At 38.6% G+C, this 15,801-nt stretch overlaps 1 protein-coding gene across 9 annotated transcripts in view; it reads left to right on the top strand.

Moving 5' to 3' along the window:
- WDR7 (WD repeat domain 7) overlaps positions 1–15,801 on the top strand; it is a 389,035-nt gene that overhangs the window by 257,861 nt on the left and 115,373 nt on the right. For all 9 annotated transcript variants that reach the window (XM_049698641.1, XM_049698642.1, XM_033421490.2 and 6 more), the window contains 4 exons: positions 160–346; positions 11,876–11,993; positions 14,323–14,472; positions 15,067–15,149. In XM_049698641.1, coding sequence (XP_049554598.1) covers positions 160–346; positions 11,876–11,993; positions 14,323–14,472; positions 15,067–15,149 — 538 coding nt within the window. The remainder of the gene's footprint in view (positions 1–159; positions 347–11,875; positions 11,994–14,322; positions 14,473–15,066; positions 15,150–15,801) is intronic.

Genomic DNA, 15,801 nt, shown 5'->3' with positions numbered 1-15,801 from the left:
CAAACTGTAAACTTGAGATCTTTTTATAGTCTTACTATTCAAAACCCCTTGTCAGTTAAAGTAAATCCAAAGTGGTTTATATTTTGAAAATATGCTTCAAAGAAAACATCACAAAAGTAAAATTACTTTATTGCTCTGCCTTTTATTTTGTAATTTTAGGTAAGGCACTGACATTTCTTCTGCTGCAGCCACCAAGCCCCAAACTTCCTCCACACAGTACGATCCGAAGAACAGCCATTGATCTGATTGGACGTGGTTTCACAGTTTGGGAGCCTTACATGGATGTGTCTGCTGTCCTGATGGGGCTTCTTGAACTTTGTGCTGATGCCGAGAAACAACTTGCCAAGTACACGCTCCATTTCAGTTCATTTGGCTTTTATTGGTTTTGCTTGTTTTGTTTTAGTAGAGGTCATTGATTACTCTTTATAAATTGCATATGGAGAAAAAATAGACAGATATCTCAATATATGAAATTTTGGAAATAGACAATGAAAGGGAAATATGTTTCTGTCATTTTAACACAATTGGGATTTAGCTTTGAGCCAGTGAATGATTTATCTGTGGCATAGTTTTAAATATATGTTTATTGTGCCTTGAGGTATCATCAGCTAATAATAATATAAACATATCACATATAAGGAAAATGATATATATAGTTGCTCAAAAATGTTTTACTGATACAATACCTGGCCAGTTTGGGGAATTACTCCTTTGCACTCGTGTTAATTTTTAAACCAACTTTATTGAGGTTTCATTTGCACACAGCAGAGGATCAGCCATAAGGAGGTTGCAATGGTCCAGGGAGGCAGGGATGAGAATAGAGGAATAAGAAGAGGATCCAAGGCAGTTCCTAAAATGAAACTGGGGCTGGTGATAGAGGTTAGTATTGACTTGAGAACCCAGCCTCCTGATTCCTGGAGGGAGTCTTTTTTGTTTTGTTTTGATGGTATAATACATATCTAACAGGAAATTTACTACTGTATCCCTCTTAAAGGATACAATTCAGCAACATTCTCTGCATTCACAGTTATGCAGCCATCACCACTACCTAGTTCCCAGTATCAGTCACCCCAAATGGAGACTCCATACCCATTGAGCAGTCCCTTTCCGTTCTCCCCTCCCACTGTCCCCTGACAATCAATAATCTGCTTTCTGTCTCTGTGAATTTGCCTATTCTGAATATTTCATATAAGTGGAATTATACAGTATGTGGCCACTTAGCATAATGATTCCAAGGTTCATTCATGTTGCAGCATTTTTCAGTACTTTGTTTCTCTTTATAGTTGAACAATATTCCATTCTGTGGATATACCACATTTTATTTACCTATTCATCTGTTGATGGCCATGTGGCTCACTTCCACTTTGTTTGAACACCTAGTTTTCATTTCTCTTAGGTAGATACCTAAAAGTGGAATTGCTGGGTCATGTGGTAATTCTGTGTTTAGCATATTGAGGAACCACCAAACTGTTTTCCGTAGCAGCTGCACCATTTTATATTCCTACCAGCAGTGTAGGAATTGTCTTTGCATCCTCGCCAACATTTATCTTCCGGTTTTGTTGTTGCTTTTTTAGTATAGTCATCCTAGTGAGGGTGAATTCCTAGTGGGAGGAATTCTTGAACTGTCCCATGATGCCTCTCTTAATGTACAGGCAGACATCATTTTACTGTCCTTCACTTTATTGCGTTTCACAGATGCTGTGGGTTTCTTTTTTTTTTACAAATCAAAGGTTTATGGTAACCCTGCATTGAGCAAGTCTTTTGGCACCATTTTTCCAACAGCATTTGCTCATTCATGACTCTGTGTCTCATTTTTGTAATTCTAGCAATATTTCAAACTTTTTTATTACTACATTTGTTATGGCTGTCTGTAGTCAGTGATCTTTGATGTTATTTTTGTAATTATTGTGACTTTTTTAGCAATAAAGTATTTTTTAATTAAGGTATGTACATTGTAAAAATACTTAATGATATTGCACACTTAATAGACTACAGTGTAGTATAAACATACTTTTTATATGTTTACTGGGAAGCTAAACAATTCGTGCGCATCGCTTTATTGTGATACTCGCTTTATTGCGCTGCTCTGGAACCGAACCTACAGTATCTTTGAGGTCTGCCTGTAAGTGTTATCACCTCTTTGATTTTTTCAGTGAATGGCATTTCATGCCTATCATTGATAACCTTTTAAAAAACTAGGGTTCTCTGCCCTTATCTTCATGGTTGCCTCTTTCATATCCCACAGTTGCCTTATATTCTAGCATGCTTTGGGCCTGTCGTCTTTCTGCTGGCTGCTCTATGCTCAGAAGTGGAGACCAGAGAAACAACTGAAGGCTAGACTGGAATGCTGTGACTTTGTCCACAGATTGGGCATCCCCAGCCCAAAGTCCCAAGATTGACTGGTAGGGGAAGGGTATTCATTTCAAACCTAAGCAGCTGTCCTCCCCCTTCACCTGCTTCATACTGCCACACTTCCTAAACTTCACCTCTGTGTCTCCCTAGCTATATACCCTTCAGTAAATTACTTCACCTCTCACCTCAGTTCCATTTACAAGTTGGGGCTAATTAAATACCTACTTCATAAGATTGATGTTAAGTGAGTTTATATTTGCCAGGTGCTTAGAAGAGCACTTAGCACATGTTAAGAGATTGGATGGATGTTCCCTATATTGCGGGGGGAGGGGGTATGGATGGTGATGCCATTGTCATTGTCCTAGTGTTCAACAGATGGAAGAGATGCCCGTTTCTAGAGTAAACACTTCCACATAGTGACAATCAGGGTAGTTTCTGGATGGATACAGGTGGCCTGAAGGTTCTCGATTGACTTAAAGGATTAGGAGGGAATGTGAGCCCATGTGTTGGCAGCAGTCGTAAGAGGCTGGCCTTTGTGCAAAGCCTGGAACGTATTTTCAACCTTTTACCCTCCGCTTGGCTGCAACTGCCATGGACACCCTCCAAGGAGTCAACAGAGTGGCTTCTTTTACCTCAGCTCTCCTGGTTACCTTGAGAAGCCTTTAATATTTTTGATTGTCCAGAATTTTACTTTGACCTAATTTTATAGCCTATTTTCAAATCTGATCAAAAACAATTTCAATAGTATGCAGTCTCGTTTTGTTGCCTGGGAGAAGTAATGGGTTTCTATTTTAGACTAACCATCTCACATTTTGTTTTATTTTGTGTTTAAATAAGTTCACATGAAGCTTATATCAGCAAACATAAAGATGTGCTCTGTTTTATCTACATGGAGTATGTCCACAGACACCAATACTTTAGCTTTCAGTAGGTAATTTAAATCTTGCTATTACATCCTTTTCTGTCATGAAGATTAGTATAACTCTCTACACACAGCTCTGAATAAATGAATGTATCAGCGTGTAGCCTTGAGGAGTCCAATGTAATTTTCATCATGATAAATTGTATAATAAGCAAGAAAATGTTTGCTTATTAGTCTATAACAAGATTTAGATTGAAAATGACCTGTTACATCCACGACACACTTGGTACAGGCTGCAGAAGGACTGAGATGGGGCGAGATAGAGCAGCAGGGTGACTGTGCATCTTACCCTCACAGTGCCTGTGGGGCCGCCCTTCTGTGCCCACTTCTCTGTGCACACGATAACACCGCTTGGCCGCCTTGCTGCCGACTGTGATCTTAAGCTTGCTTTATGGAGAAGCTTTTATATTAGGCTTGTGCTTTTTAAAAAGAAAAAAACATAAGCAGTGTTTCCTTCTTTATTTCAATTCTTGTGAGTTTATGAAGGAGGGGGTTCAAGGTAGGGCAGCTCGCTCAGGTTGGTATCTAGTTCTGAGGCATACATGTGATAGCAGAGTTTCTCTCTTTCCTTCTCTCCCCTGTGTTGACATCCTCTGTCAGAGATAACTCCTGAGAGGCCTCCTGAAAAACTGTATATGGCTCAAGACTAATAGAGCATTTTCCCAGAATTAATAATGCTTTTTTTTTTTTTTGCGGTACGCGGGCCTCTCACTGTTCTGGCCTCTCCCGTTGCGGAGCACAGGCTCCGGACACGCAGGCTCAGCGGCCATGGCTCACGGACCCAGCCGCTCCGTGGCATGTGGGATCCTCCCGGACCGGGGCACGAACCCGTGTCCCCTGCATCGGCAGGCGGACTCTCAACCACTGCGCCACCAGGGAAGCCCAATAATGCTTTTATTTTAGAAATACGGCTTAGAATTTTATATCTTTGGAATCAAAATAAAACCAGCTGTTTTCCAGTGTTTTCAAACATTTTGCCCAATTTTAAACTACATTTATTAAGTAAGCAAGCATCTATTGAGTAGCTAATATGTGGAAGGGACAGTGTTAGGTACTATATGTAGTGACAAACTTTCATGAAAGACCCTTCACGTGACTTGCAGTCTTACAGGAAAGATAAGATCTTACAGGAAAGAAGGAGAGTAAAAGGTATGGACATTCAGAGCATGGCAGATGAACCACAGGGGTTACCCAGACAGTACCCAAGGAAGAATTTCATCTGAATCTTTCCTCTGAATGATTGTGAGGAGAGGTGGGGAAGAATAACTACGACGTGCAAAAGGACAGACGGGAAAAGCCCAGGCACACCCCAGAGAGGCTGAGGGACAGCTGCACACATAGGGACATGAAACTAAGCATTGTTTTTAGCTAATTTTATTTATTAATTTCTTGCAGAAATTAAACCCTGGGATGCTCCAGTCAAAAACTTGAACATAATTGCCTTACTCATTATCTCTGGGGAATAGAATTGGGTTCAAAGAGAGGATTGGTTTTACCTTTTTCTTTATTAAAAGAGTGTAAAAATGACTATAAAAGATCATAAAACGAATCTGAGACAGGTGCTTTCTCTTGTCCAGGAAAAGGTGAGGTTCAAACCCAGGTCTCACTGACACCAAAAGCCACGCTCCCACCCCTGTGCCATCTTGCATTTGAAATCTTATACCCAGAGAATTAAAGACCAACAGAGTACTAAATTCAAAACAACCTATTAAAAGGACCTAAAAGAGGTCAACTCAGAATTTTCAGCTTTTTAAAATCTATGTAATGAAATCATTTTCATCAAGAATTTTGTGCCTTCTGGAAACTAGAAGCCCATTTAAATATCAGTAAACTCCTTGACAGCTTGGGCCATGTTTCGATACTATGTGTTTATTCTTATGTATTCAAACACCTGTTATATGATTTGCCTTGTTATTTGCAATAAACATTTAATAAAGTCCTAGAATTTTAGAGACAAAAGTCTTCTTCAACAGCATGCAATCCAGTGCCCTTAATATGCTATTAAGTAAAAATAAGTTGTAGAGATTAAACAACTTGTCTGAGGTTACACTAGTCCTGTGAGAGCTAAGACTGTCACTTAAGTCTCCCGGCTCCCATTCTGCTGCTTCCATACTGCATGGTTATGTCACCCTTTATATAATGAGAGATCCACAGGTAGAATTTTACGTGAGGAATTTTTAAGTTAATGGTTATGGGCTGTTTATTCATGAGGGACTGTTTAATTGAAAACGGAAGGCTGCACTTCGTTGAAATCATAGGTTAAGTCATCCCCAGCTGATTGTGAAAATAATAGAAATGTATGCAGTATTATCTTTATTAAAAATCCATGGATTTTTAGATCAGCATGGTTATGGACATATGGATAAAATGTTAGAAACAGTAGAAAATCCTACTTTTGTTTTATGTAAAAGTACAGAAGAATCCTTGTGCTTTTGTATGTGTTGTGGTCTGTGATTCTGATTCCATTTTCCTAGTTCATGTTGCAGACCTTTACTCTGAAAGAGAACAGCAGAGCAGGGCCGGCCAAGCTGCTGAAGGTACCAGACTCTCACCTCATACTGCTGTGACTGAGGGATGTGGATGAACTACACAGAGTCCATTGCTTTTCTGTAATATTCACAGTTGCCAAACTTTAAGGGAGAAACATAGTCATTGGAAACCACACATGCTCTGATAACATAGATAAGCCTTATATGTTGGAAAGACTCTTTCTGGACAATATAAAATAGAGTTGGAGAAAAAAGAATTGACATTTTAACTCAGATCTCAATCATAATTTTTAGATTTGAGAGCCAGAGAGTAAAGATCACATCATACAAACACTAAGGTGCTTTAGGCTTCAATATTTAGATTATTTTTCCTATTCACATGACATTTATTTTTAATAGAAAGTTTATAATTGGAGGAAACCATTTAACTAAATCATGTTGGCATAGATTTTATTCATTGTAAATGTATACAATATATAGGAAATAGGTCTGAAAGATATGCACTTGGAGGAATTGCCACCTTTGAGTTTAGGAAGTTAGTGCCACCTGTGACTTATCAGATTTAGGTCCCACATGACAAAGAGGAATTGCTGATTCCCTATTACATTAAAGACAGTTGTTCATTAAAGACAATTGTTAACACACCTATTTTACCAGGGAGGGGTAGAATGGAATTCCCAGATGATACGTAATTATGTATTTTCAAAATAATTTTAGTCTTTGTTTCAGATGGAGAGTGTTTTCAATGTTCTGTTACTGTTTGTCTTAGTTCACTTGGGCTGCCATAACAAAGCACCACAGACTGGGCTACTTAAACAACAGACATTTATTTTTCACAGTTCTGGAGGCTGGGAAGTTCAAGGTCAAGGTGCTGTTAAGACCTCATTCTGAGGTCTGTTCTCCTGGCTTGTAGGCTCTGCCGTCTTGCTGTGTCCTGACGTGACTTCTTTGTGACCAAGATTTGAAGAGAGAAGTAGATCAAGCTCTCTGGTTTCTCTCATAAGGGCACTAATCCCATCACAAGGGCCCCACCTTCATGTCCTTATCTAACTCTAATTATCTCCTAGAGGCCTGTCTCCATATACCATCACATTGAGGCTTAGGGCTTCAACATCTGAATTTTAGGGAGACACAAGCACTCAGTCCATAATCGTGTTGACTATGATTTGCAGGTTATTCTATGAAAGTTGTGTTCCCCCCACCCTGAATATTCCCTTATGGCGTTCCATAATTTGACAGATGGGTGAAGTCTGACAATTGTAGACAGTGACATTTAACTGAGGTGGTCTTACATGTAAGTTTTAAAAAGCTTTTACTGCCATGGAGTAAGGGTTAGAACAGGATTTAATGAGCAGTCAAGTAAGGATTGAGCTTGGCCTGAGTGGACTATTTTCTATTCATGGTTTTTATTTATAATATCTATCATCTCTGGTATTTCATATTGAATGTGTATACTGAAATGCTGAGTAAAACTGAGAGTATGTCATATCATATTTTTCAGAATAAAGACTGAAACAAAGACCACCCTATAAACCTATGTAACAGATGATCTGCATAAGAGCCAGATAAGCAGGATCAGGTGAAAAGAGTGAGTTCTGTGTTTACATCCAGATTCCAGAATAAGGCAGACATCCCCTTTAATTTCAAGGCCTCTGATAGTATGGTCCTTCCTTTTCAGTTAGAATTCCACATTAAAATATATCACACACCCAGTACACTTTTGACTTTCAAGATAACTACATGCAGAATTAGACTTTGTCTGTTGGGACCACCACATCAATTACTTTGACTTCATTTCTTGGTCAATTCAGTCGAATAACTGGCTTAAGTGATTTTTTTTTTTTTTCCTGCTGCATTTGCCAGGTAACTTCATTTACCTTCATTTAACTATTGAGCTACCACTATGTCCAAGGGCTGTACTAGGCACATTGCAGGGGGTAGGGGGTGGTACACAGGATTAGAAGGCATGGTCCTAACCTGTTTATTGGTTCACAGTATAAAACTAGTTCAGAATGAGGGTCAGTGCTAAGGGCCCGGAATGAACAGGTTTTGTCGTTGGTTGTTTTTGTTTCAATAGATGGTAATTGAGTGCTGTAGCAATTGCAGAATACCACGTGGGCTTCCACAAGAATTGAACAGAGGGGAGGGAGGAGAGTGTGCTAGTGAGGAAAGGGGTAGCAGAGAAGCTTAGCAAAATACTACGATTAAAAGAGGAATCGAATTTTAGGGACCAGCTTTGAAATTAGTCTGGCCTCGGGAGCATGGGTGTGGAAATGACTGAGTTATAAATTAGCAAAACAAGATTATGGAGGGCCTGGAATCTCCAGCCAAGGAGTTTAAGATTTTTCTAAGCACTAGGACCCAGTGCGGTTTTTAAGCAGGTTAACCATGAAATAAAGTTGGTGCTTTGGGAAGATTACTCTGGCAGGGGTGCATTGAAGAGGCTGCAGACAGGAGAGACAAGGTTTCTCTTCTGCCCCTGTTGCCTGGGCGACTTCTTTCTGTTATCACGCTCACAGCCCACCCGCATGTGCACTGTGGATGCTCTGACGGTCACTGCAGAGCCCTGACCTCAGAGCAAGAGCTGCTTCCACATTCTGAAGTCCTGCCCTCAGACTGCCAGACACTGATGACAGGAATCACTCAAATGCACACGTTGGTGCCTCTACAGATTGTTGGGTGGTCCAGCTTCCCAACAGCTGGAATCCAACGGGCAGCACTTTTCTATGTCTTTGGTTCGCTTCCTTCCCCATTACCCCCACTTTATCACTTTTCTTCCTATAAGAAGTTTGCCAATTTCCCCAGATTCACAAGGTCATTTGCTGAGGAGGAAGGGTAATGTGTGACTAAGCCTTTAACTTGAAACTAGTGACCTGCCATTCATTGATCTCATTTTCTTTTCACTTTGTTTCTACTTGTAAGAGGCATCTTTGGTTGAGAAGAAGCACCTGCTGTACCTGTAACTGTCAGATGCAGGGCCAGATGTCTTTGCATTTGTTATCTAGTTCAATCTTCTCATCAACCTGGTGAAGTCGGTATTTTAATATAACCATTTTACTGACATTGTGCTTATTCAGTCTAGGGTGGCCACAGGGCACAGCATGAGGGCAGGGGGACAATATCCACTTGACACTGTGGCGTGAGCCTTGGAAGTCTGTCAGCTGACCTCCCCCACCCTCAGGTGCACACACACATGTGCATATCCATGTGTATTTATTCTTTCTCTCTCTTTCTCCCCTCTGCCTCGCCTCCCCTGGCCCCTTCTTAGCATCCCACTAAACTTTTCTCCTCCATGCAAGGAACAGAGACGGGGTGGAAGAGAGGACTTAGAGGTGGGCGGTGAGTTTGCAAGGATCCTGTTTATGTGAATAAAACTCTGCTTTGCAACTGCAAGAGGTCACGACAGCACAGCTGGGAATGGGCAAGACTTACACAGACTCCAGGAGGATGCTGTAACGCCTGTCCTGTGGAAGCCAGGCCCCATCTCTTAGTGAGAAACACATCCATGAGGAGGGCACCCGGAGCCAGGAAGGGCAGCAGGGGCAACATCTTCTCTGTCCTTGTATTTCCCTTGATTCAGCCTAGCCCTGCAGGTAGCCACGTCACCAACACACGGATGTAAGTTTCAAGTACAACAACCCTCAGGTCTGTTTCATAAGCTCGGCCATCGCCTGTCCTATACCTGCCTGTAAAGTTGGTCATTGGTACCCACATGTAAGACTTCTTTCTTTAGCTGAATTTGATCTTTTTGAGAGTTTTTGATTTCCAGTTCTGCTATTTAGTACAGTTGCTCTCTGTTACAACTTTACCTCCATACCAGTCGATAACCATGCATCCTGTATCTTCATTCAATCCACTGTTGATACTGAATAAAACAGACCGGAGGTCCATGTATTACAACATACCACTAGAAAGCTCTCTCAGGGATGCAGTCTAGCCAGGCATCCAAAAGTGCTGAGTTTAGTCATGTTAGCAATTCATTAATCCAATTACCCACAGCATCGTCCAGCCCCTCCCCCTTAATTTTGTCCAGAGGTCGGCTGTCCTGAGACATTACGCTGCTACCTTGGCTCTTTCTCTGGACCTGATTTCTCCCTCGTAAAATGCTGATATCACCACCTCATAGGGATGTTCTGGGCAGATGCAAGAGGACATGAAGTAGCACAGGGAAGCTCCACTTCAACCCTCTACCTACGGTTCCCGTCCAGTTCTTTTTCCTCCTCTCATGCCTCCCACATGTGGGGTGGGACGCCTTGGAAATGGCCACTCTTTCTCCCTGGCTGACTGCTTGGCAGGGATGTTGCCTAGGGGATCTTTCCAACTTCAACATCCTGTGGTTTTACTGATCTTAGGAATGTTGATTTAGGTTTGTTCAGAATTATTCAATTAACATACCATTTTTGTTTGTTTCAGGCTTTCAATATTATCAACATCTATTCATCCACATTGATGACAGGAAACATCATAGAGCATCTGAAAAATTTAGCTTTTGAATTTTTTAAAACTTAGCTTAATAATGATCTAAAACTTTACAATAATTCTTTTTACAATAATTTTTTAAGCAATCTAGCCCAGCACTACTCACCTAGTAAACATTTCTTTTCCTGAATTCTCAATAATAAAGTTTAATCCAGAAGAGAAACTGCTCTCCTGATGAGAATCTCTGTCCAGCCCCCATTGGGTCCCCAAGGCATCAGGACCTTCCATGGGGGTGATGCGCCCACCAATGCACCTTCTGCTTATTGCTCGATATGTGTGTTTGTTCTCTCAGCTCACATCTGTCTTTTTTGTGGTAAACATGAAAGGAAAGCTCTCCATCGTCTTCTCCTCTGAGTTCCCGCTTTGTGTCTACCCTCAGTCTGGAAAAAAAGAGTAGAGACAGTTATATTATCAGACAGAGACTGAGCAATGTAAAAGTCACAAAGAAATAAGCAGAATTTTCTATAATCAATTTACCTTTTAAGAATGATGGGAATGCCTATGTGATGCCTCCTTATTTTCAACTAAAAGTTAAAATAATGATTGTTAGATCAATTATAGAGATACTTGTAAACTTCCTAAAATTTTTAGTAAATGTAATTCATTTGACACATGAAACACAAAGATTATTTAATTGGAGCAGGACAGATCTTAATATAATTTCATATGGACATTTAAATACCAAGGTTATTTAACTAGCGAGAGAAGCTATAATGGATCTCTTACTGAGTAACAAAATAGTCCCTGTACACAGTTGATGTGTGGGTCACATGCCACGTTTTAACGAAAAAAAGTCTTAATACTTTTCACAGTAGTCTATATAAAATATAAAGGAAGCTTACAAACAGAAGAATATTATCATTTTTATGTTTTAGGTGTGGCAAAGGAAAATATAGCAGCACTATCCTATCATGACATACTCTCACTCTAGAAAGATTTATTTCATCATGTACATATTCTTGTATATAGCCTGGACCATGTCATGTGTATGTTCTTTATAGAGAGAGAGTAAGTATCAGTTAATAGAATTTTTTGCAACAATACTGAATACCTACTGGCAGAAAATGCTGATTAGATTGGTTCTGAAAGTATTGAGTGTAGGGTAAACTAGCGCTACTGAGGGTATTTCAAACTAAAAATAATATATAAGCTAAAAATAATTTTGTGATTTTCAGTTCTTCGGTAATTTTATGGACAAGAGTGAGTTTTGCTTCCTCTCAGATATAGACCTTAAATACAGCCTTTCAACTTGGCCTTATAAACAAATTTTTACCTTTAAGTTTTTTAAGGAAAAAAATTGAAAATGCTCTGCACAATATTCTTTCTTGCCTTATTCGGAGCTATGTGATACGTATTCAGTACTAGTTCTTGATAATTTGTTAACAAGGCGTTTTTAACACTTTGGACAGATGCACATACTGTTTTCAATCTTCACGGTTAATTATTTGATTTTGTATTTGATGCCAGAACACCCTGACTCCTAATCACTGCTCATTGTTGCAAGTCCATTATATTCTAACTGTTTGAGTGCTCCCATTGACCTTGAACTGACATTATAAGCTGTGTCTAATCTTTTCAGTCTATATTTCTAATGCCTCTTTTCTTTCTTCCTTTTTTTTTGATCCCTGTTTAGCATCACAATGGGGCTGCCTCTGAGCCCTGCAGCTGACTCTGCCCGCTCCTCGAGGCATGCCCTGTCTCTCATTGCCACGGCCAGACCACCCGCCTTCATCACGACTATAGCCAAAGAGGTGAGAGGAACTTCTCAGTGTGCTCCATCTTCGCAGTTAGAGGAATTATCTCATATTGTGAGCTGAGGGTCCGTATCTATAGATAACCCTTACAGTTTGTTCTAGAACAATGCAAGTTAATAATTTAGGGCTGGGATGAATATGTATGTACCTGTGTGCATGCACACAGAATTCCACGGCAGTGCATTCATTACTTGTGCTTTTGTAGTCATTTCTGTTCTCAACGTTAATTCACTTGTAAATATTTGTATTTACAGTAATTTCTCAATCTGAAATATAGCAGGCTTGTTCAAATTAAAATATATTAAAGGTATCCACATTTTACAAGTGTAAGTATCTACCTATAATCAAAACAAAACTTATTTAACACTGGCTCTCCAACTGTAAACAAAAATGTAAGTCATAAACTTGCTAATTGTTTTTCCTATTACATATCACAGATAAAGACTTGAATGCCAATTGATTCCCGAATTCTCAGTGCTCTAATTGCCCACATCTAACTGAAAAACTAGTAAAGAACAATGAACCAATTATAAGGTCTTTCCTATAGGTCTTAGTAGTGGGAGAAAAGGCAAGGAAGATAAACGCCTAAATTTTCTTTAAAGGTTTGTTCCATTTTAGCATGAATAATGTGCAGACTCAGTGTCCGTGGGGTATGGGCTCTGCCTGAGTTGTTTTTCCTGTAGCTAAGATGAATTTTTAAAATACTAAATAAATACCTCGGAGTCTGCCCTGATAACCTACAACCTGCTGGGCCTATGTCTGCCCCAGAGCCATCCTTAATCGGCATGCAGCAAATATTTGTGACATGAATGTAGCTAGAAGGGAGGAAAGAAGGGCCTAATAGCAGATTGTATGGGTTTATCTGAGGCAGTGGGACTTTGAATTCACACCTAAAATAGATTTGCAGACTAAGGGGCTATGTTTTTCTAATAGTGCATAGTGGTGCACTAGAGTCCACTGTGTTTAAAATATACATATGTATATGTCTATATTTTATAGATAGTATATATTTTTATAAAGTATATGTATGTATAAATGAACAGATTTATTAGACGTGGGTTGTTTTTTTTTTTACCAGTTTTTCATATCAGTGGAATATACAGAGATACTAATATTGAATATACTGTATAAGCCTTACATTAGTCTGATACAGATACAGGTCTTATAAAGGCCAGGCATTAAATTGCCTCTTTAAAGAGATAAACAAGTGTTTTATATTAATTGTGTTTTTAAACTTAATTTTCACCATTTACATATGAGTATTTTTAAATGAACTGTTAGAATAGCCATGCTTGGGGTTTGTTCTACTCCAGCATTTGACTAGAAAGGTAATTTTTAAATATTTTAATGTTAATGGTCTAACTAATTGCCAATGATTCCCACATTCTTCGTGTTCTAACTAATATTTTAATGTCATAGTCCACATTTATTACCTTTTAAAAAAAAGTTTTCCACTTCACTTAGAGGTTTAGAGTAAAATACTGAAGTATTTCTCACCATGACAGCTGTCCCTAACCCCATCCCCATGCCCACTCCTGCATGGCTGGCCCAGGGCCTGTTAATGCTGTTTCTCCTTTGAACTGTTAAGACTTACAATTTGTACAAGGAAGAAAAATCACACTGAACTTACATTAATTACAGTTGACCCTTGAACAACATGGGTTTGAACTGCGCAGGTCCACTTATATGTGAATTTTTTTCAGTAGTAAATACTACAGGACTGAACATTCTTGTGGATGGTTGAATCCTTGGACACAAGAGGGCCAACTGTAAGTTGTACACGGATTTTCAACTCCGTGGAGGGTTGGCGCCCCTAACTCCCAGCATTGTTCAAGGGTCAGCTGTGTTTACACAGTGTTCATTATTTTTGGAGGTATGTTTTTTTTTAATTTCCCAACTTGATTATAAAGCACCTAGAATGGTGCCTGGGACACAGTAAGTGCTATGTAAGCATCATTTACCATTATTACTTGAGAACAAGAATCATGTCTTATACGCGCTGGTGTCTCCTAACTGCTACCCACCTCAGTGCTGAATATGCAAGATTCACAAACCTTCTGTCTGTCCCTTTTTAAAAATGTCATGGTGATATTGTATTACAGTCTCATATAATGCCCAAGAACTAGAATTCTATTAGGGAATACATACTGAGTGTTTATTGTACTAAGTACTTTCTTTGTAATTAAAAGTGTTTCCTGACCCACCCCAAGACATTTGTTTTTGTTGATTTTTTTTTTCTGTTGTATTAGTAAGTGAAAAACCAGTGGCTAGAAATGTAAGTCTATCAAGTGTCGACCATATCTGCAACATGGAAATATTTTTCTAGGTGCACAGACATACTGCTCTTGCAGCAAATACCCAATCCCAGCAGAATATGCACACCACAACTCTTGCCCGAGCTAAAGGGGAAATTCTGAGAGTCATTGAAATTCTTATTGAAAAGATGCCCACGGATGTCGTGGATCTTCTCGTGGAGGTAAGAATATTCCGTTTTAAATGATATCAGTACATCCACAGCTAAATTAAATATTCTAGTGTAGTAATATAAATCAGCATCTTTATTTCCAGCACCTCTAAAAGAAAGAAAGAGATGACTAAAATGAATGAACTTTTGTATCATTTCTGGAGACTTGATTTAAATTTCCTCAAAAATCAAAATGATTGCTATGTCCATTTACCATTCACATGGAATGGACGGTATTAGAGCAGTTTTTAAAGGTTATAGTCTCTTCCATATCTTTCACTATAAGTAAAACAGAACATAGAGTGTGCTTGAATAAAAGCTACCTATCCTGTACATAAATAGGAATTGCCTTTCAAGTAAACAAGTCTGGTTTCTTTATTTTACTGTGTGCTGTCTTTAAAAAATGGTTTTCACAGGTAAGAGAAAGGATGGCCTATAGTATAAAGTAAGTACACTGTAATTTTAGTAAATATACTGTAGTTTTAAAGTAAATATCAAAATCAAACTATGTAGAATTTTAATGCAAATGAGGCCTAAGTTAATAATTTAAATTATGGAAAATTAAGTATTTGAAACTAATTTTAGATTTGTGTCTTTTCTGTAAAGGTTATGGACATCATTATGTACTGCCTTGAAGGATCTTTAGTTAAAAAGAAAGGTCTTCAGGAATGTTTCCCAGCCATCTGCAGGTAAAGAAGCCTTCAATAGCATGCAAAATAAATAATTTTTAGTAACAAATAATTTAAAACAATTTTTTGAGCAGGACGAGTTGTAGTTGTGCCCAATTAGAATTCCAATTATGAATTAATATCTGCTTACTTTCTAAAACAATTTAAGCACCTTATATTTAGTCAAAAACACAACTATAATAAAACCACTGTTTGAAATTGTGTTGTGAAGAGGTTTTCTCAAAACCTAAAAAAAATGAGTAAGAGATAGCATCTATTAAATATGTCTGTATTCTTATATCCATTACTCAGATTAGCTTTTACATTACAAAAGAGAGAGTTAGGAAGCTATAACTTAGAGGAGGAAGATATACTTTTCAGCCAATAGAAACCTTTATGCCAACTTTTTGCTGGTAAATTTTATTTTTGATATAAAGGCCAGCATTTGCATATTGTCCTACTAAGTATAGGTGTTTTCCCTCTGAGAAAACAGGCCAAGAGCAGTTCAAAGAAGTCAAGAACAGTTAAAACTTTTATAAACAATGTTGTATATGTGAAGTATAACTCTAATAATTTGTATGTGTAGAGCATTTAATTATTATGAAGTGAAGATTTTTTAAATGTCGAAATGTAGTCACCTTATGTTTATTTTTCTCTTAAAGTAGTTTTTGGC

The sequence above is a fragment of the Orcinus orca genome, chromosome 15, assembly GCF_937001465.1.
Source record: "Orcinus orca chromosome 15, mOrcOrc1.1, whole genome shotgun sequence".
Lineage (NCBI taxonomy): Eukaryota > Metazoa > Chordata > Mammalia > Artiodactyla > Delphinidae > Orcinus > Orcinus orca.
The sequence above is the reverse complement of the archived record's forward strand: the minus strand, read 5'-3'. Positions and strand labels throughout refer to the sequence as shown.